This window comes from Heptranchias perlo, chromosome 18 (genome assembly GCF_035084215.1).
Source record: "Heptranchias perlo isolate sHepPer1 chromosome 18, sHepPer1.hap1, whole genome shotgun sequence".
NCBI lineage: Eukaryota > Metazoa > Chordata > Chondrichthyes > Hexanchiformes > Hexanchidae > Heptranchias > Heptranchias perlo.
The window spans coordinates 24,896,666-24,921,268 of NC_090342.1; the positions used below are offsets into that span (position 1 = coordinate 24,896,666).

A 24,603-nucleotide genomic window follows, 5' to 3' on the forward strand; every position below is an offset into this window, starting at 1 on the left:
TCTGGTTATTTATTTCATTGCTATCTGTGGGATCTTGCTGTGCACAAATTGGCTGCTGCATTTCCCTACATTACACTACAAAATTACTTCAATGGCTGTGAAGCACTTTGGGACATTCTGAAGGCATGAAAGGCTCTATATAAATGCAAGTTCTTTCTTTCTAGTTACACAATGACCCCCGCATCAATACCATTTCAAGTCTTACATGGTTCAACTTAAAAAATTTTAAAAGCCTTCAAACATTCTTAACAGATCAGCACGAGAATCAGCTTTTAGTTGCATTGGTTTTCACTGCATCGCGCTTTACAGAGTTAGATGACAGCATTACACAAACATCATGACACACTGGATGGGTATTTCAGGCCCTGCTAAAAATGGGCATGTTGAGAACAGTTTGTGTATCTGGCAAAGCTCTTGGCTACTTCAACAGCTCAAAAATGCTTCACTGGATTCAAACCAAATCAGAACTCCTAAGAGGTTCTGCATAAGAGAGATTTCCTGAATTCCAAATAAAAAAAAATCCAGTGCTTTCATTCAGCCACCGGTTTAGGACTGGGGAGAAAAGTTCACTGTCGAATCAATAAATATGTGCTTTATTTTACCTTGTGAGCTTCTGGATTCTACTTATTTCATGAGTGTTCCATTAGGTTCAGCTTTTTATCAACAGTATTTCTTGCTCACTATTCTTTCCCTCCCAAGAAAATTATAGTTCAGAAACAAAACTATTTAAATTACAAGTACATGGTGGTAATTGTTTCCCTTGTTCCTCCTCCACACGTAATCTTGTGAAAACAATATGGATGGCTCCTTCAGGTTTTATTAAAGTAAATATTTGGGCAAACAGAAGATTTAAGCCACACTCAGAAAACCACATGCAAAAGCAATTTCAAGGAGTTAAATGTTTATCGCTGGAGGAAACAGAATCACTTACAAAGTGATCCACCTGTGCTCTCTAACTTGTCAAATTAATAATTTCAAAATATTTCACCAACTTTGTAAATGACTGATCCATATTTTTTAAATGGAGCATATTGGGAGCTACATGTAGATCTGCACCCTTTCATCCCACCGGCTCAACAACTCAATGGGGGTCGTTGTGATTGTGTGATAGTGTGAAACGGGCAACAGTGAGTCAATGGAAATAAAAATCGGGAGACACGTAAAACGAGCTGCTGATTCGTAATCACCCGTTTTAAACTATCGCACAAAATCAAAATCTACCCCCTTATGTAGGAACTATACAGTATCTTGCCATACACTTTTTATTTAGGGAGGGGGAAATTCTCCCTTTAGGAAAAAGATCATATGTTGCATTGGTCTGCAAAAGTCCATTTTGTCTTCTGCCACCTCAACAGGAAGGGATTACTGCAAAATAACTTCAGCATAAAGGGGATAGTTCTCACTAACCTGGGAGTGATGATGTGGAGATGCCGGTGATGGACTGGGGTGGACAAATGTAAGGAGTCGTACAACACCAGGTTATAGTCCAACAGCTTTATTTGAAATCACAAGCTTTCGGAGCTTTCCTCCTTCGTCAGGTGAGTGTACCTGCCGTCGTTCCTCTCGCACACTCCGCAACCATCTCGTACACCAACTCTACAGCAGACGTCGCAACCTCGAAACCAAGATAGAGTCCATACTCTCAACCTGTACTCAGGACACAGCAGACCAGCTACGAGACACCGCCAAACAGACGAGGCAACTGAACTATGCTACCTACATGAAAACCAAGAGCAGGAAGCTTGAGAAACTCGGCATCACCACCAGCACCAACCAAGCCTCCCGGTACCACGGTTGCAACCACAGGGAAGTCTATCGTCAATTTGTCCTACCACACCCTTCAACCAGACGAAATTGAAGTTCTCAGCCGAGGGCTCAATTTCTGCCCCACCACCAAAATGGACCCCATCGGTCTCGCGGCGGACACAGAGGAATTCATCAGGAGAATGAGGCTCCGGGAATTCTTCCACAAATCCCAAGATTTCAGCAGCAAACCCAATGAGACAATCAACGATCCGGAACAGCAGACAGAGGGATCCGCGGTGCAGCAACCGAAGAAGAAAGAGTCAAACTGGACTCCTCCGGAGGGTCGCTGCCCTAAGCTTGACATGTATGCTGAAGCTGTCAGGAGATGCGTCAATGCCAGATTCATCAGCCGCACTCACAAGACAGTCCAGAATGTCACCCGAGCACAACTCAACGCCATCGACGCTCTCAAGACCAACCGCAACATCGTCATCAAACCAGCGGACAAAGGAGGAGCCATCGTCATACAGAACAGAACGGACTATTGCAAAGAAGCATACCAACAACTGGACAACCAGGAACACTACAGACGGTTACCCGCAGATCCAACCAAAGAACACACCCACCAGCTCAACAAACTGATCAAGACCTTCGATCCAGACCTTCAAAGCATCCTATGCGCTCTCATCCCATGTACTCCCCGCGTGGGAGACTTCTACTGCCTCCCAAAGATACACAAAGCCAACACACCCGGACGTCCTATCGTATCAGGCAATGGAACCCTGTTTGAGAACCTCTCTGGATACGTCGAGGGCATCCTGAAACCCATCGTACAGGGAACCCCCAGCTTCTGTCGCGACACTACAGACTTCCTACAAAAACTCAGCACCCATGGACCAGTTGAACCAGGAACACTTCTCACCACGATGGACGTCTCGGCACTCTACACCAGTATCCCCCACGATGACGGCATCGCTGCAACAGCCTCAGTACTCAACACCAACAACAGCCAATCTCCAGACGCCATCCTACAGCTCATCCGCTTCATCCTGGATCACAATGTCTTTACCTTCGATAACCAGTTCTTTACCCAAACACACGGAACAGCCATGGGGACCAAATTCACACCCCAATACGCCAACATTTTCATGCACAAGTTCGAGCACGACTTCTTCACTGCACAGGACCTCCAACCAACGCTATACATCAGATACATTGACGACATTTTCTTCCTATGGACCCACGGCGAAGAATCACTGAAGAGACTACACGATAACATCAACAAGTTCCAACCCACCATCAAACTCACCATGGACTACTCCTCAGAATCGGTTTCATTCTTGGACACACGAATCTCCATCAAAGATGGGCACCTCAGCACCTTACTCTACCGCAAGCCCACGGACAACCTCACGATGCTCCACTTTTCCAGCTTCCACCCTAACCATGTCAAAGAGGCCATCCCCTATGGACAGGCCCTGCGAATACACAGGATCTGCTCAGACGAGGAGGAACGCGACGGACACCTACAGACGCTGAAAGACGCCCTCGTAAGAACGGGATATGATGCTCGACTCGTCGATCGACAGTTCCGACGGGCCACAGCGAAAAATCGCATAGACCTCCTCAGAAGACAAACACGGGACACAACCAACAGGGTACCCTTCGTCGTCCAGTACTTCCCCGGAGCGGAGAAACTACGCCATGTTCTTCGCAGCCTCCAACATGTCATCGATGACGACGAACACCTCGCTAAGGCCATCCCCACGCCTCCACTACTCGCCTTCAAACGGCCACCCAACCTCAAACAGACCATTGTTCGCAGCAAATTACCCAGCTTTCAGGAGAACAGCGTCCACAACACCACACAACCCTGCCACGGCAATCCCTGCAAGACATGCCAGATCATTGACACAGATACCAACATCACACGAGAGGACACCACCCACCAGGTACATGGTTCATACTCCTGTGACTCGGCCAACGTTGTCTACCTCATACGTTGTAGGAAAGGATGCCCCGGAGCATGGTACATCGGTGAGACCATGCAGACACTGCGACAACAGATGAACGGACACCGCGCAACAATCGCCAGACAGGAGGGTTCCCTCCCAGTCGGGGAACACTTCAGCAGTCAAGGACATTCGGCCTCCGATCTTCGGGTAAGCGTTCTGCAAGGCGGCCTTTGAGACACACGACAACGCAAAATAGTCGAGCAGAAATTGATAGCCAAGTTCCGCACCCACGAGGACGGCCTCAACCGGGATCTTGGGTTCATGTCACGCTACATGTAACCCCACCAGCGAAAAAAAAGTTATCTGTTTTTAATACAACTGGTCATTCTCTCTCTCTCTGCCTTTCGGGTGTTTCTCTCTCTCTGTCTTGGTGATATGACCGCTTGTTTATTCAGTAGTCTTGGATGTAATGTTCCCCTGTCTGAACACCATCCACTCCTTTGATTGCTGTGAATATCTCTCTGCCGAGGTGTGATAACGGGCAGTTGGAAAGATTATCTGTAATCACCAGGCATTGTTCTCTGACTATATATGCTGTGCCTTTATGGAGCCCTGCACTCACCTGACGAAGGAGGAAAGCTCCGAAAGCTTGTGATTTCAAATAAAGCTGTTGGACTATAACCTGGTGTTGTACGACTCCTTACATTGGGAGGGGAATTTATTTGCACATAAATACATCATGTGTGGACCACCCACAAAATCTAACCAGCACTACTTCTTAAGAATTATAATAGTTAAAAAGAATGGGTTTGTTTACTTTTCTTTTGCTCGTTTCTTTCCATTTCCAGAGTCTGAATGCAGTACTATTGAAGGAAGAGCTGGGAGTTCTCCTGATATCCTGACCAATATTCCTCCCACTTCCGCCACCAAAAGCAGATTAACTGGCTATTTATCTCAGGTACAAAATGGCTTCTACATACAGCAATGGCCGCAATTAATTGTATGTCAAGTGCTTTGGCACATTTGAGACACGTATTTGTATAGTAACTTATTACATTTTTTTTTTAGTTTCTGCATCAGCAATTGTTGCCATAATGTCGCCAAGGTTTTGAGGCCTAGAAATTAGTTTGGGCCTGTTTTCAGCGCTCACAAATCCTGGCTCCTCAGGAAGTATTTTTTTTCATATAAAACAGTTTACACTTACCTGTCATTGGCAGCCACAGGGGACACTCAAGAATCCTGAGTGTGGCAGGCTCAATGCCTACCCTGCTCATTGCCGACAAATTTTAAAAGGGGTCCTAAACAGGCGTCAGGTACCTAAATTGCATATTTAAGGAGCCTAACTCCTTTTATAGATCTCTGCCAGGGACACTTAAAGAAAGGACCCCATGGATTTAGCAGTGGGACCAACTCCTGTGCAGATAGGGCGCTGGGCATCCTACCGCTAAATTGGTCTGGTTTGAGCCTGTTTCGCACCCATAAAACAGGTGCAACACATACCAAAGTCTACCCCTTTTTCTTTTCCAAAAGGCTACAAAACTGTTATCTCACAGAAAACACCTTGTGTGTCCATCATTTATTGGGATACGGTTCTTGCACCTTGTGTGGAATTTGAAAGCTCAAAAATGCCATTATAAAGCTTCATAAAATGTTGTTTTGCCTTTTTTTTTAAAAAACAGAGTCTGGAAAGATGGAAGGCTTCTGGCTGAAAAGTTTGTTCCAAGGTCAAGGCTTCCTTTTGATTTTCCCAGTTGCATTTTATCTTATAATCATGGTAGGTGAAGTGTAAAGCATTTGTTTTCTTATTGAATATGTGAATTGTGGCACCAAATTTGTTTTTAAAATACCAGGGATAAGACTAGTCCAGTGACCAATTAGGAATGAAATGATAAGAGTTTTATGTCTGTCAGCTTCATGAACAGCCAAAAAATCACCATGTTTTATTAACAATAATACTGGACTGTTTGAAATAGCAGATGATTCATGGGGCAGTTGGACTTTAAATTCTGATTATTTCATCTAGAGTGTGGCACTTTGGAATAAACATTAAATGTGGAAAACTGTCAGTGCTGAAGTAGTAAGGGAGGAAGAGGAATAGGTCAACCATTACCACTGCAACTAGGTGGCAAAGCAGGGGAGAAAGCCACTGCTGAGCAGAAGCTTATTTCCCCTCTTTTCCTTGCCCCCCCCTCCCCGAAAACAACCGAAGAGAGATTGCTGTATTTTCCAACATGTGAAGCATGTTACTCAATCTTGAATACATTTTCACGGCACCAGGTAAAACATCTGTCATCCATTGGCCCATTTCAGCTTTTCAATCAGTGCTCGGACTTGAATCATATCGCAAACCAAACAGGACTGCAGTTCAATGAACATCACTTCTGATACAATTTTCAATGCAAATTAATATGTAGAATTGCGGGGAAAAAACCCACATTTAATTCACAATGTTCTTGAAACTAGTGTTTGATTGAGAGCTAAAAGAGATGATCTCGTAGTGTAGCTCTCACTCAAAATTAATCCCAGTCTTTTTTTTAAATACGTGAAAAAGGCAGTGGAATTATTTTTTTAATCTATACAAATATAACATTCTTGCTGCAGAATCCATTCCTATTGGCTTTGAATCTGATTTTACAACTATAAAAGGAGACATAACCAAATCCAATTTGCTGACTCAATTCTCCTTCCACAGCTGCAACTTTAAAATAAAATCTACGTTAAAGAAAGAGAGTTTAGAAGACATAAGGAAGCACTCTGCGCAGTCAACTTTCACCCCTACATCTTATATTTTGAGGCTTTTAATTTCAGTTAAAACAAACATAAGAATATGCGAGAGTAGAAATTATGGCCTTGAAATTGGGCCGCATTGTGCCTGCTTTTCAAGCTCTAAGCAGTCTACAAAGTCCCTAAAAGGCAGGAAGAATGTGCACACTTCCAGCTGGAAGTGCCGTGCCGTGCCTGCCATGTTGTGTAAGGACAAACAAGAGGCGTCCTTTACCCACGCCTAAAGCAGGCGTTAGGCCCTTTGCAAATGCATATAGGGGCCTAATGCCAATGCCTGTTTGAGGTCCCCACTCCAACATTGGTTTGCCCTGAGGCAGCTGGCACCATCGCTTGCAACAAAGAAGGCAAGTAACTTACCTGCACATGAAGACGGGAGGAGCAGGAAACTTCCCCACCCCCTCCCGGATCCATTTTGCCGTGCCCCCCGACCTGAACCTGGACCCACTAGCAGCAACCCGATTTTTCACTAGTCTCTGCTGGTGGGTTCTGAAGCCACATCTGCTCCATTATAATGAGGTCATAGGCTCAATCTCTGGGGAAACTCGGGCCTCATCATTCTGGCACAGGGTATATACCCTGCACTTCCTGCAAGCCTAAAAATGGGCATGTCTGAATTTCTGGACCGGTGTGTAACAGATTTACAACAGCCTATACATGAAAATCACTAGGAGAATCCAATCCTCCTTCCTAGGAGAAAAACAAGCTTAGATCCCATTATCTTTGTGTGTTAGGGTTGCCAACGGTGGTTGGATGTATTCCGGGAGCTTTCATCACGTGCCCTCCTCCCTCCAACTGCCCCGCCCCCATGCTGCCATTGGTCACCAAACATGTCCATTCTCAGTGCCACGCCTTCCCACACCAAATGGAAAGCGAACAGACACACTTTGGGGGGAATTTTAACCCTCCAGCCTGGGCAGTGGTTACATTTTTAAAAATGTGAAACTTGACCCCAACCCGCTGCGGATGCACCTACTTCCGGTTTAACCGGAATGGATTGGGGGATGAGCGACTAGCCTGTTCGCAGGGGTGGGGGTCAATAATTTAAATATGTTAATAAGGCTGCGGGTTGGGTTTCCCAGGGCTTAGGAAACCAGGCAGCTATAAGGGAGGCGGGAACGGCCGGATCCAGCAGGTAAGTGCTTTTCCAGCACTGCTTTTGGAGCAGGAGCAGAAGTGCTTCCCCTGGCCCCTCAAGCAAACCTGCCGCGATCTCTTACCCCCCACAACCCCACACAGGCTCCGGCCCCCGATCTCTCTTCCTCCCAGGCTCCTGCCCTTGACCACTGATTTCTCTTTCTCCCCCCAGGCCCCAGGCTCTAGCCCTCGGCCCCTCTCACCCCGAGATCCCCTATCTCGCAGGCTGCTGCCAGCTGACGCTACATCCCCCTTCCACGATCCCCCACCAGAACCAGCTGAGCCATCCCACAACTAATGCCCTTATCTCTATACAATGATAGTTCAACTCCCTCAGTCCCTTTCCACAACTTCAAGCTAGTATTCCCAATGTTATCAGCACTACAAATAAAATTAAAGGTTTTTGTCATAATTCTTTGTAACTATTACAATTTTTAAGAAGTAGTGCTGTTTAGACACTCTGATAATAGCCACCCAGCATGATGACTCTCAATGGGTGGCCCACACATGTGCTGTATTTATGTGCAAAAAGATCCCCTCCCACTCCCAGGTTAGTGTAGAACTTTCCCCTTTTTGCTGAAGAGTTATTTTGCAGTAATCCGTTTGTATTGAACAACGTGGGAGGGAGGGGGTTTATTGAACAGCAGCACTGAGAGCAGCAGCAACGGAGTAACAAATGTTCAGTTAATGTTTTCTAGAGCCCTTAGTGTTTAGAGAGTAAAATGCATTATTTTAGTGATAATGTAATCAGCATCAGCTTGTTTATTCTTTCGACTGCGCAGAGAGAAAGAGGGATATATATGAGAAAAAAGAAAAAAAGTGAAAGAAAGAAAACAATTAGAACGAGAACTTGCATTTATATAGTGCCTTACTGTATCCTCAGGACATCCCAAGGCACTTAGTGAACAATGAATTACTTTTGAAGTGCACTGATTATTACAAAGGCAACACTTACATTTAGAATTTGTAGCTGAATAAAGGTAGAAGCAGTACCAATGTGAAGATACAGCCACCAAACAATGGAACGAGAACTACCTTTTCAGTCCCAAGATTCATATTGCTTTTCTGGTCATCCCACTAGTAGTTAGGGTTTTTTTAAGCAAATGTCTATGTCAATTACATGACATACATCAGGATGCAAATTTTGTGATTTAATGTAGCTAACAGGAAAACAGAAATCACCTTTAGTGATTACATCACAATTATTAATCTTTCAGTTAGGCTATCACCAGATATCAACTGTATGGACCATCTTGACCAACAGTCACTGTGGCTTGGGAGAGATTGCCGCCATTAATCTCATCTCCAGCTTCAGATGAGGGTAAATAAACTCAAGATTTTCTCTCAGAAGTTGCAATACCAGTTGAACCTTGAAGTAAGATTACTCTTCCATAGTGACACCCAAGCTCATTTCATTACACATATAAAAAGGAGTGTCATCAAAGTGGTGGTTATAAGGATGTTTAAACATTTGAGGAGAGTCACAGTATGTATTTGTTTTAGACTCTAGGTATGAAACCCATAATATACATTAATAAAGCAATGCTGAATGTAAGAAAAACTAGAAGTCAAAAGAAATTAATCTACTTTGGACCAAGTTTTTTTTGCCATTCCTCTGAGGCAATAAGAGAACAGTCCTAAAAACATAAAGCAAATTATTTACAAACCTGTATGTGCAAAATATTAGGGCAGATCAATTTATATACTGATCCATAAAGCATAATTCACATAAAATTGTAATACTCTTAATATAAATGCTACTATTTTCAAAATGTATTAGGTTCCTAAAAGCATGAATTTTAATACCACATCCATTCAGAAGATTTACATCTTTACAGCGAAGATAAAAATAGTCCAGACTCATTATCTTATAGAGCACAGACTTTCATTCGAGTTATTAATTACAGCCAATTAGCAGAGCCAGGAACTAGTGATGTCATTTATAATTACAAACTTAAAAGAATAATTTGATTAGGTTTCTGTCGCTTTAAAAAATTGTGCAAGTCTGAAAAGGTAACATTCATTAAAGTTAAGCTCCGCCTTACTGACATAGCTTTAATACTTACATATTTTGTACCCACTTGTCCAGCCACTGATCCAACAGCAGCTGTTGTACTCCTTTCACCAATATCCCTTTTGCTTTGTTCTTTAGACTGTGCTTCCATCTCATCTGGGAGTTTGATGTCACCAACACCAAGAGCCTCATTCTTGTATTTCTTCACAAACTGCTCCATCTGTTTCACCTCATTAACAGACAACTCATGGCACTTTGAAGGGTCTTGATCATGTGCAGGCAACTGCTTGGCCAACTGCTTCTTTCGATACTGAGCTCCCTCTGAGCCAGCCACTGGCTGTTTCTCCTTTGGTAGCAGTTCCATGTACCGCACAGCCTTCGGAGAAAGGAATGAGTTGAATTATAATAGCCTTCCAAGTTTGTGACTCAGGCAAGACAAGTCTTTCCCATATTTGCCTCTAAGGGAATACACAGAACATCTAACGGTGCTGTCCAAGGACAAATTGATGCAGTTTCCCAACTGGGCATTCTCCCTGGGCTAACTCATTAAACCTTCTATTAGCATTTTTAAAAGATAATTTTCCAGCACTAGATAAAACAACAAGATAAACGTGCAGCTGTTGTGATGTAAGCACTTCTGGAATGGCAAAAATCCAAACCATACAGGTCACCATGCGAAAATTGAAGAGAATATTATTGTGGTATGCAAATGCAGTTAGATGGTAAGATTTTTTTTCCGTGCACAATAAATTTTTATCCAACATTTCTTGAGAATTATTTGTATGGTTACCACTGCAGTGCTGAAAGGAAATTTGACTATGGTTTACTGGTTATTAACTATTAACCAAAACTGAACAAATTGAGTATTTAAAAAAAATAGAATTTACAAGTCTGACAATTTTCTTTCCCACTTAGAAGTAGGTTTAGAATAAAACTGATTTGTAATAGCACCTTTGAGAACCGATAGATTTACACACTAAATGACATATCTTTATTAAGTACTTACCAATGCCTGATTTTGGACCGGTGGGGCCCACTCATATGTAACGGTGTTGAATGACACATCCTTCTTAGCTGCTACTGGATTAGTAAGTGTCACCATATTGCGCTTGTAAACAGGGATGCCGTCAGTTTTAAGTTTTGCAATGAGACCTGTGTATTTCGTATCCTCGAAAAGTTTGCCCACTTTCTTGTCTTCTTCTGTACTGGTGAGGACATCGTGCTCTTCTTGGCCACACTTACAATTACGACAGATCTTTCTGTGAAATTGGAAGTCAACATTAAATATGCAGAATCGCTGATCCTATTTATTCTAAATCACTGCTGCAGACATGGTGAGTTGTCCTTACATATTTTATGAAAGGTGCTTGCAGAGTATGCTGCCATGGCACAGCAGCATGCAGTTTCATACCCAACATAGTACGTCATGGATTTTCTCCATGTTGTCAAAAAGATGGAGAAATTATAAAAAGAAAGTTGCTTAGGCCATACTCGAGTATTTCCTGGCAACCAGTTAATAAGCTGTGCAAGAAGAGGCCACAACAAGTGTTCCTGTCCCTTCAGCTGAGCAATGACATTGAGAAGGAAAAAGATCTAAAGCAAGTAAAGGCAAATAAAATATAATTCAACAAGGGGAACTTCCTATAAAGAATAACCAAAATTAGAGAACTGTAGATATTATGTTACATTATTAAAAAAATGAAATAAACTGTTAAAAAGGTAGAAGAAGCACTGATATCTTTAAATGAAAAATATAGTTGGAGAAATTATACATTAAAAATATTAAAGTTATTATACATTATAAGTGGATCAAGAGCACTAAGACACAAAGGGGAAAGAATTGCAAGTGACAATATTAGTTAAGTGTGTGCTGGGGTTGAAGAAGGGTGCATTTAGGTGTGTACATTAATCTTAACATAGTTCATTATAGGATTTTGGTTTTAATTAGTTATAAATCACTGATTTATTCAAAGTGCAATTATACTTGCTTGTAAATTCCGGGCTCCAGGTCAATCAAAGTCGTTTACTTTAAATCTGTAACAAAGTGCCTCAGTTGTGTGATAGAAGCACATTAGGAGCCAGACTTCTTGAACTCTATTACAGTCAGACATAAGTTTACATCAGGCGTGGCAATTCATGACTAGTGCACATAGAATGAATAGAATTTGATGACTTGGTCAAATAATAAAACAAAAGTTTTCAATCTGATGACATTCAAGCAGAAACTAGTGTTGCAGGAGTCTATGATTTGCTCAATGACATGCTACATTTGTTAAAGATGTTGCATAATAGTGAAATAATTGTTCTACTGTTTGATTATTAAATTATAAACGATTTCTCTTTACCTCGGTTTCTTGATAAGCCCATGTTATTGGCGAATTTTTGGCAGGTTATGATGCTCAATATTTCTAATTAATCTGAATAACAATGGCACCAAGTCATCAAATTCTATTCATTTCAGGTGTTCTAGTCATGAATTGCCACCCAAATGTAAACTTATGTCTGACTGTAATAGAGTTCGAAACAACCTTACGTCTACCTGAGGCAGACATGCTGTCACATTAACTTGGCCTTTCACAGACATATATGTGCAGAAGTGGTTTACAATCACCACAGACTTCAGTAACACAACACAGCTTTCAGAGGTTTCCCACTTATGGATATAAAATCAGCAAGGTGCGTGGGTGCAATTCGCTACATTACTTCGCTGAATTATACTCAGTTCCAGCATTGGTTGTCTAGCTTCGTGGGTGGCACAGCACATCAACTTCACTGTTCATATAGGGAAGTAGCAAGAAGAACTGCTGCAGGAAAGTCAGTTTAATAGAGTATAATTAAGGCAATTTAAAATACCACGGTCAAATCCAAAATCATTATCAACAACAACTTGCATTTATATAGTGCCCTTAATGTAGTAAAATGTCCTAAGGCGCTTCACAGGAACTTTATCAAACAAAATTTGGCACGAGCCACAGAAGAAAATATTAGGGCAGACGACCAAAAGCTTGGTCAAAGAGGCAGGTTTTAAGGACTGTCTTAAAGGAGGAAGGAGAGAGAGTGAGGCGGAGAGGTTTAGGGAAGGAATTCCAGAGCTTAGGGCCAGGGCAGCTGAACGCACGGCCGCCAATAGTGGAGCGATTAAAATCAGGGATGTGCAAGAGGCAAGAATTGGAGGAGCGCAGAGATCTCAGAGGGTTTTAGGGCTGGAGGAGGTTACAAAGATAAGGAGGGGCGAGGCCATGAAGGGATTTGAAAACAACAATGAGAATTTTAATATTGAGGCGTTCCCGGACCAGGAGCCAACGTAGGTCAGTGAGCACAGGGGTGATGGGTGAACGGGACTTGGTGCAAGTTAGGATACAGGCAGCAGAGTTTTGGATGAGCTCAAGTTTATGAAGGGTGGAAGATGGGAGGCCGGCCAGGAGAGCATTGGAATAGTCAAATCTGAAGGTATCAAAGGCATGGCTAAGGGTTTCAGCAGCAGATGAGCTGAGGCAAGGGCGGAGACGGGCGATGTTATCGAGGTGGAAGTAGGCAGTCTTGGGGATGGAGCGGACGTGGTCGGAAGCTCATCTTGGGGTCAAATAGGATGCCAAGGTTGCAAACGGTCTGGTTCAACCTCAGGAATTGGCCAGGGAGAGGGATGGAGTCAGTATTAAAAAGAAAAAAAAAATTGATATTTTAACATATGGCAGCCAGCATAGAACGTCTTCAATGAAAATTCAACATCTGGACAGACGGCAATAGAAGTCCACGTGAAAATGGGGAACATCTCTAAATGACATAGTAGTAAAGACAAATTCTGCTAAGTTATCAAAGACCAGCCTTTCTAAATATGCTAGCCTCCAAACTGGCTGCTCAGCAACATGGTAAACAAGGAGAAATTACACAAGAAAAGACAACTATATCTACTACTACAAAGAGAAAAGTAGCGCTCATGAACTGTAAATCAATGGCTGCAAGGTTCATCTCAGTGGCACACAAGAGGTTCCAATATAAAGAGTAGAGCCAAAACAATCAGGGGAATTTGGACCTAAAATGCACACTTCAACCAGGAAATCTCCTACCAGGGAATGTAGGGAGTCACAAGAACAAGAATCAGCGAGCACAGGGTTGATTAGCAAGTAGGACTTGGTGCAGGATTGAATAGAAGCAACAGAATTTTGGATGAGGTGAAATTTACGGAGGGTGGAAGTTGGGAGGCCGGCCAGGCGAGCATTGGAATAGTCGTGTCTGGAGGTGACATAGGCATGGATGAGGGTTTCAACAACAGATGGGCCGGGGCAGGGGTGGAGATGGGCAATGTTGTGAAGATGGGCAATGTTGTGAAGATGGAGATAGGCGGTCTTTGTGATGGTGATGATATGAGGTCAAAGAGTTTGGGGTCAAATATGATGCTGAGGTTGCAAACCGTCTAGATCAACCTGAGATAGTGGCAGGGCAGGGGGATGGAATCAGTTGCGAGGAAACAGAGTTTGTGACGGGGGCCGAAGACAATGGCTACAGTCTTTCAAATGTATAATTGAAGGAAATTGCAGCTCATCCAAGATTGGATGCCAGACAAGAAGTCTGACAACACAAACAGGGGTGGGGGTTGAGAGAGGTGGTGTAGAGATGGAGCTGGATACTGTCAGAGTACATGTTCAAAACACTAAAAGGGTAAATTCTACAAATGTGCACTCCTGGCATAGAGTTTCACCTGCTGGGAACGCATTTTGGGAATAGGTGCATGGAGATCAGTGGGCCATATCGGGTTGTCTGTCTATTTATTTTAATGGATGGAAAATCCTGCGTGGCTTGCTGACTTCTGCACCCAAATTCCCAATATGCGATTCTGGCCAACGAAGCTTACGCCAGTATTAGCAAAATTTATCGTCAAGTGTAGTCTTGGAGTCTGGGACAATAAAATGGAAGTTAGATTACCGAGTTTTTTTTAAAAAAAAATCTATGCAGTTTTTTTCCCCCCCCTCACCACAATAAAAAAAGTTGGGACTCACTTCAATAAATGTCATTAATATTGCCTTGGTCCTGGAACCTATAGGAGTGCTCATGTGGGAGCGTGCCCACTGGCTGCCAGTTTAGTCCACTGCCAGCAGAGGTCCCATCATGCCTGAAGGGCTGATTGGCTTCCTTTTGTACCAATGTTTCCATGATTTTATACATTTGGACTTTTTCTATACAAGGAGTGTTAAAAGCAGAAGCCCTTTTTGAGGACATTGGCCCCAAAAATCTATTGGCCCATTCCACCTAACTTGCCGTGCAGCAGGCACTGGTACCCTCTGCTCCTGGCTCCACTGGAGTATTCAGGATTGGGGGGAGGCACTTACACCATTATGGGCATAACTTGGGCACCTGTCAGAAGAAATGAGGGGGCAGAAAAAGCAGCAGTGGCCAGAAAGATTTCTAGACAGCGGTACTATTGGTCCCCTTTATAAAGGGGCCAATCGTAATAATTGTACCAGCAGTTTGATGGGGATCTAGGTGAGGAACCAGTTGGGTCCCACAACTGCCATTAAGCAAACTTGTACATCAGGTACATCCCAGTGCACAGGTCACTCAATGTTAGGGGCCAGGGCTAAGGTAGCTCAGTGTATGGGAATAAGCCCCTGTGGAAATTAGCGAACTGTTGTGAAGGCAGTGTCCTTAGAGTTTTTTTTTAAAAAATAGAGAATTAGATAGTTGCTTGAAAAAGAATATTAATGGGTATGTGGGAAGTCAGCAGGCGTGTGATTAAACTAGGTGGCTCATATGGATAAAAACCCTGGCCGAAATTTGATGATTAGAACGGTCTGTTTCTGTGCTGTAACATTCTATAATTCTATGATTTACAAACCAAAGTATTTCATGAGGAAAAGTATCTCATTAGAAGAAAGTAAAAAATGTCATACTGTGGCTGGCTTCCTACACAGGAGTGGCATCTTTGTGATTTTTCCAAGGCTGGCCACAAAAATATTCAGCACTGCTTCCAAATACCATTGTTGCCTCTCCAATGAAAACAACAGGCAGTTGGAGCAGAGGCTAAATGAAGAAATATGGTGCTGTGTCCAGCTTCAGAAAATACTGCAAAGATAATGCCCTTGATCAAGAGGTCAGACACTTCAGTTCAAAAAAACACATCTAATAATTTTTAAAATTGAAAGGGGGAGGGAATGACATTTTTTCCATTATAAATATTCAACATAATTTATTTCTTCCAAAGGGTCTACTTAGGATTCAACTGGTTAGGAAACCATGTGATCAGTTTTATTGTGAACCACTTGTAGCAACCAATAACTTCATCTGTTTTTGCTGTAGAAGTTTATAGTGAAGTGATGTTAAGTGCGATTTTGAAAACATTCAAATCAAAAGAGGAACGTTATGAGAACTTTATTCAAAGAGAATAATTCAAACAAAGGCTTGAGTAAAACGTGCCACAAGTAATAAAGTCATTGCATTTACAACAAAATATTATAAAAATATGGTATATAAAAGTTATGCTCGAGTCACTTAGACACCAGTAAAATGACTGACACACTGGATTTTACAGTTAGGTTAAATCTACATACATGCCATTTTGATATAAATGAGGCATTTTGATGTTCTTTAGTCAATGCTTACTGGTTTAATTAATATTGTTGTCATAACAAAAATATGTAACCTCATTAATAAAGAGCTATTTAAAAAGGAAAAGACTTTTTCAAGTCCAACAAAATTCCACTGCACAGAATAAGGATTTGACTGTATTCTCTTTTTAAAAAAGGGGGCAGGAAGAGGGGAATGGAGGTTGGAAGGAATAGTTTGATAGTTTCAATTGACTAATAATACAAGGCCTTGAGACACAGTAAAGGGGATCTTATCAATAATATCACATCAATCTTAATACTAATGTAGTTTCTCCTCATTTAAGATAACTTAATATAGAGGGAAAAGTATTTAAAACAATTTCTTTCATGAATCCATAAAATAAATTCTTCAAAAACCTACAAATAAATCTGCAGACCAAGCATCTTCCCTCACAGTTGACAGAAGGTGGGAGCAGGGTTGAAAGAAGCAGTTACTTTAAACCCCTTAAAAAGATGAAAAATTAAATAAGAGTTGAAACTTAACATACTGAAAGCACTGGATCTTCCAAGCAAAGGAAAGGGGAGGAGCATTTCAAATCATTTATTAAATATACACTACCTCCAAAAATGGAGTTCAAATCCTTCACATTTATCCTTGCACTTCAGACATGGGGCCCCAGCTCCCTGCTCATGTCCCAGGGTCATCTATGGAAAAAAAAACACACTTTATGTGACGAAGAAGAAATTATGTAGCACCATATTACGAAGTGTAAAACAGTGCAATCAATTATCAGGAGTAAACTTGATTATCTGTACAAAACAGCAGTCAACGTGGGTTTTGATGGGGAAGACCGTGCCTGATCAACCTCTGATTTTTTTGAGGAAGTGACAATCCAACATTGTGTGCTTACACTTCCAAACGCACTTGATAAAGTTCTACTAAGAAGTTTACTACTTAAGCTCAAAGCTGTGCAGATTCAGGGTAAAATTTGGGAATGAATAAGAAATTGGTTGAAGGGTGGAAACAATGGGTACTGATTCGAAGAGTAATTGGGGGGGTGGGGGGGGGGGGCGGGCGGAGGAAGGGAAGTACTGACCAGGGTGCCCCAGTCTTGGATCCACTACTGTTTCTAATTTATATCAACTTAGAATCAGAAACTCAAGGCAAAGTGGTCAGCCTCTGATTGCACCTCTGAAGTTCCTTGGGACATTTTTCAATGTTAAAGGTGCTATATAAATGTAAGTTGGTGTTCTTGTTGATACCATACCAGGACAGGCAGTAGAATCAAAGAAGGCAACCCAGAAATTACAGAATGAGTTATTCTGTAGTGAGCTTGATTGGCACCCCATCCACCAGCCTAATCATTCACTCCCTTCACCATCGGTGCACCGTGGCTGCAGTGTGTACCATCCACAGGATGCACTGCAGCAACTTGCCAAGGCTTCTTCGACAGCACCTCCCAAACTCATGACCTCTACCACCAAAAGGACAAGGGTAGCAAGCACATGGGAACACTACCACCTGCACGTTCCCCTCCAAGTCACACACCATTCTGACTTGGAAATATATGGCCGTTCTTTCATCGTCACTGGGTCAAAATCCTGGAACTCCCTACCTAACACCATATGGACTGCAATGGTTCAAGGCGGCGGCTCACCACCACCTTCTCGAGGGCAATTAGGGATGGGCAATGCTGGCCTTGCCAGCGACGCCCACATCCCATGAACGAATAAAAAAAACAGGTTGAACAATGGCAGACAAAATTTAATGCTGACAAATGTAAAGAACTGCACACAGGAAGGAAAAAATGGACAATATACATTCTCCATGAAAGGATAAAGTTGAAGGAGACCTAGGAGTCTTCGTTGACACGACGCTGAACACGTCCAACCAATACAGAGCAGCAATCAACAAAGCCATTGTTAAACTACACAGCCAAAATAGTAGAATACAGGTCAGAAGAAGTTGTGAGCAAACTGTACAATCATCTAGTCAGACTGTATCTTGAGTACGGTGTCCAGTTCTGGTTTTCAAAAAAGGAGACATTAAAGCACTGGAAACAGTGCAGATAAGAGCCATGAGGATGAACCCTAGTGCCAGGGGTTTGGGTTACAAGGAAAGGCTGGAGAGACTTGGGTCAAAACTTTCAACTTTGGCAGGGGCATATATCTGGCGGTAGCAGATCGGCCGCCCATTAACCACCCCTTTACCATTGACTTCAATGAAAAGGAAACACAGCCAGGGTATATAACAGGTGGCCGATCCACTACTGCCTATTTTACGCCTCTGCCAAGGTTGAAAGTTTTGGCCTTGGGCTTCTCACCCTGGAAAAGTGGCATCCAAGAGATCTTGATCTTAGAGGTATAGAAGATAGTAAATGATTTTGAAAAGGCTAATCCAGAACACCACTTCACATTAAAATGTGGGAGTATGACATGAGTAGAGGTTCAAATTAGTTTTTAAAAAAAATTAGGACTAGTATCAGTAATTTCTTCACACAGAGTGATCAACACTTTGAATGAACTTCTGGGCAAAATGGTGGAGGTAGAAATCCCAGAATCATATGAGAAACAATTAGATGCAGCAATTGGTGACTGTAGGGTCATTCTGGATGGATTAATTAAGATGGACCGAATGGCCGCCTTCATCACAAGCACCTTGTGAAAAAGGAACATCCTAAAGAGTTTCATATACAGTGAATTATATTGTACAGTTACCGTTATAATGTGGCAGTCATTGTGAGCACAACAACAATGAGATGAATGACCAGTTAACTTATTTTTGATCAGTGTCAATGAGTAAAATGTGAACTCCTTTCCATTTAATGAGGACTCATATTCCCTCGTGCCACCACTTCTATTAAAAGGAAATATATGCTGCAGAAATACTGAATATCAACTGTATCTACTATAGTATTATTCCTCAACCGATATGATGCTTTACTTTTACATACTTCAAGAAGAAAAAAAAACATTATTTTTACTGATCTGTCACAGCTGGCCTCTTTTGAATGAGATCATGCAAATATGTCTTTTTTTTCAGGCATCTGACCACTAAAAAGAGAAGTTTATTTGACAAAAAGAAACGTTTCTAAATTGTCCAGCAAACTAGTCTGGAAGTCTGCAATTCAATCAGGGTTTTTTTTTCCCTTTTAGGGTCATTTTAAATTTAAGCCAAGTTAAAACATAAAAATCTCCAACTCAATCCATCCATTTTTCTTTTGAGATTGATGTATTTCTGAATACAATGTGGAACCAAACCATCTGGCTTCTCATTATTTTCTGTCACGTTATTACTCTTTTCAATAACCGTCACATTTAAGAAAAAAAGACTGGAAAAATATCTGTTATCAGATTAAAGTAAACATTGGTCATAGGCGTGCTGGAACACAACCAAAATAATTCCTTATTTGTCAGTAGGTTTTTCTTCACAAGAACTAACAATTTAACAAACCCCTGGTGTTGGGGGAGGGGAAAACTAGCTTGAACATTAAAGCCACTTAGGCGTATGTCAAACTGAAAACACTGCAATAGTAATGACAGAAAACTATTTAAGGTATATGTATCCAGCAATAGTTGGCAGCAGACAATTCTAAAATGGCTAGCTGTGTGGCTCTCTTACGGTCAGATTACCATGCTACATAGTATGCAGCATACTTTATACTGACTGCAGCTACTGATCTCAGACAGTAGCTACAGTATCACTTCTGATAGTAACCTTGTTCATATGGCCTGGCTCAAATTACAACTATCCTGACCAGTCGAATGCTCTGCACGTATGTTTACATGTGCCAAGGCCCATGAATGACACAACACCTACTGAATCATATTTTAATGTTCGTTTTGTGGCCCAGCTGCAAATTTTCAGTACCAGAGCTTCTGCTAAGCTAGGGCTAAAGATCCCAAAGATCATTGTAAAACAAGAAAGTGCCCAGAGGTACAAACACACAAATTCATTTCAAGACATCTGCATCATTGTGCATTGGACAGTGCACATTGAACAGTGCACATTGGACACTCTTAAAAGATGGAATTTACCCCCTGACAAGGTTTGGTGGGATGGTTGAGAATCTTGTCACAATGATCAGTATTTTTGACTTGTATTTAATAGAATACTGTTCTGTCTACTCCAGAATCTAATTCTAATAATAAAAGACATTTCCTGTTTTTTGCTTTAAAATTTAGACTCAGAATAATTGTTTCAAAGGATTGATGAGATGCACTAAATAAATGCAAGTTCTTTCTTGCTTTGTTTTCAGTTAAACATATACAATAACTTTTAAAAATTCAGAAAAATTCAGTATTGTTACAAACTAAAATATTGTTTCAGAACTTTAGCCAGTAAAGAGTATTAAAAGATTTTCATCTTCAAAATTTGACCCCTCTCATCAATCCTTTGAAACAATTATCCTGAGTCTAAGTTTTAAATCAAAGAACATGAAAGGTCTTAATTTATTGTTACAATTAGATTCTGGTGTAGATAGAACAGTATTCCTCGATTAAGCAAGTCAAAAATACCAATCATTGTGACAGCTCCTTTTTTGAAGAGGGAGGTTTGATGAACTTTTGATATCCAACATTGGACAATAATGTATATTAAAGCTAATGTTTCTTAAAATAAATCAGACTAATTATTGGGCTGGGAAGGAGGATTAGAACAGATTGATATATTTCATCTTTGTTGACAGAAGTTTCAGTAGGTCACATATCTACCAAACTACATTCACAGGTGTGAATGGTGTACGTATGCTCTAATGCATCCTAATGCAATTAACATCTGTAAGATTAACAATTTCCTTTCCACTCTGTTTCCACTTTTAGGTAATGTGATACTTCATTATGCTTTAGACACCTCCCAATTAGAGACTAGGTTTCATACTTTTTGAAGACACACCTGTAATAAAAACAAAAACTACATTGTAAAGAATCAAGCTGAATAAAGCACATTTTAATTTACTCTCACTGAATTTTGAAACAATTAAAAGTAAGATGATGCAGCAGCACAACAATATCCTGATGATACTATGTAGAAAAATTATAACTGTTACATAACAATTAGGTGTCTTCACACTTAAGAATTTCTCTGAAATATAGGTTCTGATACTAAGAAAATGTTTAAAAACTAATAACTTATTTATATTATATTCAAAATATAAGGTACAGCGATTCTCAACATCCAGGAAACTGCTAGCGAAATATCCAAATTAAATGAACAAAATTACTTCAGATAGAGTTAACTTCCAAATATCTCCAGTTTCCTGTTTTGTTTTTCCTTTCCTAAATTTTATTCTTAAACCTTCAACTAACTAGCTAATAATGTTTTTCCCTTTGTTATTTGACAGTTAGCATATTAAAATGAGACACTAATAATTTGGTTTGTCTGGCAGAAAAATAATCTGCTTTTATATAGCACCTTTCATATCCTCAGAACATCCCAAAATGCTTCACAGCCAATGAATTAGTTTTGACATGTAGTCAGTGTCGTTATGTAACAAACAGCAATGAGATAAATGACCAGTGAATCAGTTTTGTTGGTGCTGATTGACAGATAAATGTTGGCCAGGATACCGGGAGAACTCCCCTGCTATTCTTTAAATAGTGCCAGGGAATCTTGTAACTCCACCTGAGGTATTAGCTGTGGGTCAGTTGTAGCTCTCTTGCCTAAGAGTCAAAAGGTTGTGTGTTAAAGTCCCATTCCAGGGACTTGAGCACAAAATCTAGGCTGACACTCCAGTGCTGTACTTTCTGTGCACGGTCTTTCAGATGAGTTGTTAAACCGAGGCTCCATTTGCCCTATCAAGTGGACATAAAAGATCCCATAGCACTATTTCGAAGAAGAGCAGGGGAGTTCTCCCTGGTGTCCTGGTCAATATCTATCCCTCAACCAGCACCCTAAAATAAACAAACAGATTATCTGTTCAGTATCACATTACTATTTGTGGGACCTTGCTGTGCACTAATTGGCTGTTCATTTCTTACATTACAACAGTGACTACACTTCAAAAGTGTTCCATTGGCTGTAAAGCACTTTGGGGCGTCCTGAGGCTGCCCAAAGGCACTATATTAAATGCAAGTTTTTTTCCCCCATCTGAGCAAGCATCTTGATATGATGTCTAATCTGAGAGACTGCACCTCCGACCATGTAGCACTCCCCCAGTGCAGCACTGAAGTATTAACCTAGATTATATGATTAAACCCTTGAGTGTGGCTTGAACCCATAATCCAGTGTCTCAGGCGAGAGTTATACTACCACTGAGCCAAACTGACACTCAAACAGGAAGTGAGTGACTAACAAATAGATGTAACCTTAACCCAGCAGGAGACGGTTCATCACCGTCGAGGGTAATTGCAGTTACCTCAAGTGTCGTATTCCAGTCTCTTCCGTTTTACAGTAGATCTGTTGCAAGTCTTATATCTGTTCGCCTCGTGTAGAAGAATGTGCTGCTCAAGGCTACAACATTCCTTTCAATGTCCTGGAGGACTTTCCTATCACTCCATGCGCCCCCATCCATTCATTAGCAACTTCTCTAATACATTTTCTCGTCAGTATTTAGAGCATATAAATATTTAACCAAGACAAGTGCATGTTTTATTAAATAGGTAAAGTAATGCAAAATTATCAACTGGGTGTTGCCCCTTTCTTGATCAGATAAGGCAGAGGTTCCGGGCGCTTTTATTGACGAGATAAAGCAAAATGCTCAATGCTCTTACCTTTTTCACTTTGTTTTCTAAATCCATTTCTTGCCACTAAGGAGTTTGGAGAATGAGCCGCTTGTGACAGTATAAATTGTATCAATTACTTTGCTCAAAGTATTCCTCGCCCTCTTGCAATGTTTCAAAGCACTTCCGCTACACTGAAGCGAATCGTTAACACGGACAAATCAGAATGCGCGGAATCGTCAATCGCATTCGACCGGGACAAACCTTCGACCAATCATATTCCGTGATATCCGCCGGCCAATCAATTGTCTCGTTAAAAGCACCAATCGCCGTTGCTCAGCGAGCAATTCAGCCAATGGGCAGTTGGAGTAGCTGCCTGCGAGCCAGTCAAATTCAATTCTGTTTTACCGAAATAGGCGCGTGCCCCATCCCGGGTACCTAATGACAGCGCAGGCGCTAACCTGGGGTTGGCTGAGGGGAGGGGAGGGGAGGGGTTATCAGTCTCCAAACTGCTAACCTTCTGACCTAAGGTAAGCAAGGTAAAGGTTGGCATTGAAAAACAATCACAAACTTACTTTCTGTTGACCTTCAGGTAGGTAAAGATACACCGTGGAGGTGTTAACATCATCTATCATGCTGTGGAGGTGTTAACATCATCTATCATGCTGTGGAGGTGTTAACATCATCTATCATGCTGTGGAGGTGTTAACATCATCTATCACACCGTGGAGGTGTTAACATCATCTATCACACCGTGGAGGTGTTAACATCATCTATCATGCTGTGGAGGTGTTAACATCATCTATCACACCGTGGAGGTGTTAACATCATCTATCATGCTGTGGAGGTGTTAACATCATCTATCACACCGTGGAGGTGTTAACCCATCTATCATGCTGTGGAGGTGTTGACCCGTGAATACAGGTAAGAATGTGGTATAAAACAAGCATAGAAAATAGGGCAAAAGTTCAGCATCTCTGTGAGAACAAGGAAAGCTGACACAGCAGAACATCAAAAGACTACAGAATAGATAACATTAATGTCAGAAGGTGCTTTACAAGAGATGTTGCTATGAAACCTACATTGGTGGGGCTGTGCAAGGCTGAATTATGTGGTGATGGGTGGGGTTCTGTACTCAGATAAGATTATGCGTTCCTCAGGAACATAATAGCTTGTAAACCGAGATGGAGGTTGAAGTCATTAGCTACATTACTTGAAACAGCTTATCTTGAGTTGCTAATGTGGTGTCAGCATGGTGGGAGGACTTATGACAATGAGATAGGACCAGCAGTACTTATGAAACTTAGGGCATGCTCCCTCCCAAAAGTTAGAGCTCTCAAGAGGGTATGGTGGGAAGTCCATCAGGTTGTATTGATTGCTTGTCTTTTAATGTAATCTGTAGACAGTTGTATTATAACTATAATACTGTTGAATGTAATGTTGAAGACCGCTGTAATGCAACTCTGTTGTAAGTCAATCTATTAAACTTGCTATTTTATAGCTACTTGGGCTAGAATCAAGCAGAAGTTATTATTGATGGATTAACAACCCATAGTTGCGACAGTAATGGGAGAAATCTGCAAACAAAACCTATCTATATAATTAAGTTTTGCATCTGGTGCATGATGCATTTCAAAGCCGCATATAGGCCAATCATCCGCGTTTGAAGTAGACATCAGTGCGTTATTGTTGAAAGACTAACAACCCATGGGGAGGATGTGGTTCTGACCGAGTGAGGTAGCTACACCTCAGGCCTGTGGGAGAATAA

General features: G+C 41.4%; 1 protein-coding gene across 1 annotated transcript in view; it reads right to left on the reverse strand.

The window, feature by feature from the left end:
- The window catches only part of tes (testis derived transcript (3 LIM domains)), a 39,601-nt gene extending 16,549 nt beyond the window's left edge, over positions 1–23,052 (reverse strand). Inside the window, exons 1-4 of the mRNA XM_067999549.1 lie at positions 22,887–23,052; positions 16,795–16,880; positions 10,640–10,892; positions 9,686–10,009 (exon numbers count right to left, since the gene is read on the reverse strand). Coding sequence (XP_067855650.1) covers positions 9,686–10,009; positions 10,640–10,892; positions 16,795–16,880; positions 22,887–22,913 — 690 coding nt within the window. The 5' untranslated portion in view covers positions 22,914–23,052. The remainder of the gene's footprint in view (positions 1–9,685; positions 10,010–10,639; positions 10,893–16,794; positions 16,881–22,886) is intronic.
- Between the last annotated feature and the right edge of the window lie 1,551 nt (positions 23,053–24,603).